The 3788-nt window shown below is 35.2% G+C and overlaps 1 protein-coding gene across 1 annotated transcript; it reads left to right on the top strand.

Annotated features, from left to right (window-relative positions):
• Window positions 1-1293: 1293 nt before the first annotated feature.
• LOC124834477 (fructose-bisphosphate aldolase 6, cytosolic-like) lies at window positions 1294-2939 on the top strand. The gene is made up of 3 exons (XM_047309176.2): window positions 1294-1389; window positions 1546-1773; window positions 1873-2939. The coding sequence occupies exons 1-3, from the start codon at window positions 1362-1364 to the stop codon at window positions 2688-2690; spliced, it is 1074 nt and encodes a 357-aa protein (XP_047165132.1). The 5' UTR covers window positions 1294-1361; the 3' UTR covers window positions 2691-2939.
• The last annotated feature ends 849 nt before the right edge of the window (window positions 2940-3788 follow it).

Raw genomic sequence — 3788 nt, 5'->3', positions numbered from 1 at the left:
TTAATCTTGTAAAGTATCACATATATTAGTTGGTATTTGTGATATTTTCAATGGTTAACCTTAAATATTGAGTCCTTGAAAATATTTAAGATTTCATTTAAGTGTTTAAAATTTTTATTTTGGTTCCTACTTGCGATAACATCTAGGAATTAAAATAAAAGAAAAAGAAATTTCAATGAAGTATTTACAATTTAAGATTTATTGAATATGTTTTAGTTTTAAGGATAAATATGACAAAGATATATAAACACTAAAACTCGGATTTAACAAATAAAAACTACATTGTTCAAATTTAATTTAAACCATATGACTAATTTTTCTAAGAAAATATTTTTCGGTACAAGAGTATATTTGGAATATTGAGACTTTATTCGATTGCCAGCTATTATAGAAGACTTGAACCATAGAAACCATTAAAGATTAAAAATCCATCAACTCTTTAACAAACTTTTAATATTCATTCATATTCAAATTTTATAGAACCTATCCTATTCTCGATTTAAGAGACGACCATTATTGAATGTAATTTTTATTTTTCCTAATATTTATGAATATTTTTCTTTATATTTGTAATATTTAGTTCATTTTTTTTTTCAATTTTTGTGAAAGTAAATGTTAACGTTACACTGTATAGGTCTTAGGAAACTGTAGTTTTCGGCAGCAATTCGGAAAAACCAGAAAACAGTCTAAGAACACTTCAGTCCTCTTTTATATCTCATAAAGTCAAAGAAAACGACAACAATTTTTTATCCAGTGATTCTTAAACACAAGTATATAAAAGATGAGGCAAAAAAGTCTACTTTTATTTTTATTGTGAATCGAAAGAAAAATAAGTAAAATTTTGCCTCGATTCAAATGTAATCAAATAGGATTTTTGCTTCTTTTTTTTATTTTTTTTCCTCTTAGAGCAATATCATTGTTCTTCCTATAAACTAATCAAACTATTTTATAATTAATTTAATTAATAATAAAATGTAAAATGGTCCCAGAGAGATTGTTTATTATGATCATTAACCAATGATTTATTTTGGGAAATAAGAAAAAAATTATTCCTTAATTAAGGAAGATGAAAAAGTCCAACTTGTTTTAAGCTTCAACATAACTCTTCAAAGATTACATCCAAAGCCCCCAGTTTATAGCGATTGTTTGGTCCTTTCTTTTTCAGTTTTCCCTTTTTAAGTTCGTCCACATCTGTGGTCCAAATTTGCCATTGGTTTTGACTTTTTCATTTCCTTATTTATTAATCTCCAAACAAGTGCCTATAAAAGTAAACCTTGACACTGCACCCTTTGCAATTGTCTTCTCTGCTTTTCAATCAACACACTAGTCAAACCCTTCTCACAAGTCCCAAAAAAGCAACCATGTCTTGCTTCAAGAGCAAATACCAAGGTTAATAGTGTTCACTGTTTTTCTTTTTATGTCTGTGTTTTTTTTTTCTCTGTACTCTTCTTCTTACGTTAGACACTGTAATATTGTTATCCCATTACTCCTTACAGTGTGTATGATGGTAAGTTATTTAAGAAGAATTATTGGAATGAAATGCAGATGAGCTGATTGCCAATGCTGCATACATTGGGACCCCTGGAAAGGGTATCCTTGCAGCTGATGAATCAACAGGCACCATTGGAAAGCGTCTATCGAGCATCAATGTGGAGAATGTTGAAACAAACAGACGCATTCTTCGTGAGCTTCTGTTCACCGCCCCTGGTTGTGCTGAATGTCTCAGCGGTGTCATCTTGTTTGAGGAAACCCTCTACCAAAAGACAGCTGCAGGTACTCATACCATGATAAGATTCCTACCATGATCCACACCAAATGCAAACACGTCAAGTGATGCAAAAATTGATCATTTTTGTTTTCTCTCTGTGATAGGAGTACCCTTCGTGGACGTGATGAAGAAAGGAGGAATGCTTCCGGGTATAAAGGTGGACAAGGGCACCGTGGAGCTAGCCGGAACAAACGGCGAAACTACCACCCAAGGCTTGGACGACCTCGCCCAGCGCTGCAAGAAGTACTACGAAGCGGGCGCGAGGTTCGCGAAGTGGAGGGCAGTTCTCAAGATTGGCCCAACCGAGCCCTCACCACTGGCCATCCACGAGAACGCGTACGGGCTGGCCCGTTACGCCGCCATTTGCCAGGAGAACGGCCTGGTCCCCATCGTGGAGCCCGAGATCCTATCGGATGGGCCGCACGACATCGAGAAGTGCGCGGACGTGACCGAGCGCGTGCTGGCGGCGTGCTACAAGGCACTGAGCGACCACCACGTGCTTCTGGAGGGGACGCTGCTTAAGCCCAACATGGTGACTCCTGGGTCGGAAGGTAAGCGCGTGGGGGCGGAGGTGATAGCGGAGCACACGGTGAGGGCGTTGTTGCGGACTGTCCCACCGGCGGTCCCGGCTATCGTGTTCCTGTCGGGGGGTCAGAGCGAGGAGGAGGCGACGGTGAACCTGAACGCGATGAACATGCTGAAGGGTAAGAAGCCATGGTCGTTGACTTTCTCGTACGGAAGGGCTCTGCAACAGAGCACGCTGAAAGCGTGGGGTGGGAAGGACGAGAACATTCCGAAGGCACAGGAAGCGTTGCTGGTGAGGTGCAAGGCGAATTCTCAGGCAACGCTGGGCACTTACAAGGGTGATGCCAAGAGCGATGGCGCCGCCGAGTCTCTTCACGTTAAGGATTATAAGTACTGAGAGAGATGGAGCGTTTCTTTCTTCTCTTCCATGCACTGTTAGATGGTGCTGTTTTGTAGGGTTTTGTGTGGACCAGTCGGAATAATCATGGCTTCCTATGTATTTGGCCTTGTCGCCGTTTACTTTTTCATTTTATCTGTAAACTTTTTTTTTCTTTTTTTCTTTTTTTTTTAATTCTTACACTCCTTTTTTCATTTTTGTCATAAAATACCAAGAGAAATGTACCTACTTATCTGGGCATTCTTTCTCCTCCCCTTTTACTCTGCTGTCTCTTGTTCTCAATAAATTGAAGATGAGATGAGGTTAATCTTCTCTGTTTTTTGTGTGTATGTTTTGTCATTGGATATCGATTTCCTATTTACTGTGCAATGAACGGATATCATCAACAAATAATATATATATATATATATATATATATATATATATATATATATGTATGTATGTATATAAATTATTATTAAATAATAATTATATATTAATTAGTTGTAATAAATAATTCAACATTTATTCATAATAAATAATTTAACTTGTTGAATAAATTCAATATATAATTATAAATAATATACAAAACAATGCGTACATATTCTTATAATTAATGGTAATTTAAAATATTTTATTTGAATTTCCCATTATGGAACTGAAACTTGAACTAATTATGAATAATTAGTAAGGATTTAAGGCGCATTTCATTCAATGAATAATACCGATTTAGATTAAAAAAAAGATAAATAACAAATAAATAAACATATTACAAATACAACAATTATATTTGATGTGTTATCAAATATTATATATTTTGTTTTCAAATACTTTGAAACATTTTTTTACACCACGTTTTTAATTGTGTGGGTTACATTTTCATCTTCATCCAACATAAGTATTTCCAATTATTTCCTTACTTTTATTCTAAAAACAATAACATATAGTTGAGCATTAGTTAAGCATGTGTGAAAACTAGAAGTGAAATTGATTGGAAAGGTTATCTTATGACCACTGTTTTTTCCTGTGATGACAGTGAAAAAAATAACATTTTATCCAAATTATTAACTTTAACTTTCTACCAATATTTTACACAAATTATTAACTTGTAACTTTGTA

The sequence above is a fragment of the Vigna umbellata genome, chromosome 8, assembly GCF_029865625.1.
Source record: "Vigna umbellata cultivar VRB3 chromosome 8, Vumbellata_1.0, whole genome shotgun sequence".
Lineage (NCBI taxonomy): Eukaryota > Viridiplantae > Streptophyta > Magnoliopsida > Fabales > Fabaceae > Vigna > Vigna umbellata.
Note: the sequence above shows the minus strand (reverse complement) of the source record. Positions and strands in the feature narration are given on the sequence as shown.

What these genes read in the sequence shown, in the direction of transcription:
- LOC124834477 (XM_047309176.2), top strand. Translation starts at nt 1,362, where the DNA reads ATGTCTTGCTTCAAGAGCAAATACCAAG. An exon ending in CTTCAAGAGCAAATACCAAG is followed by an intron (nt 1,390 to 1,545) that starts GTTAATAGTGTT and finishes AATGAAATGCAG; the next exon opens with ATGAGCTGATTGCCAATGCT. An exon ending in CTACCAAAAGACAGCTGCAG is followed by an intron (nt 1,774 to 1,872) that starts GTACTCATACCA and finishes TCTCTGTGATAG; the next exon opens with GAGTACCCTTCGTGGACGTG.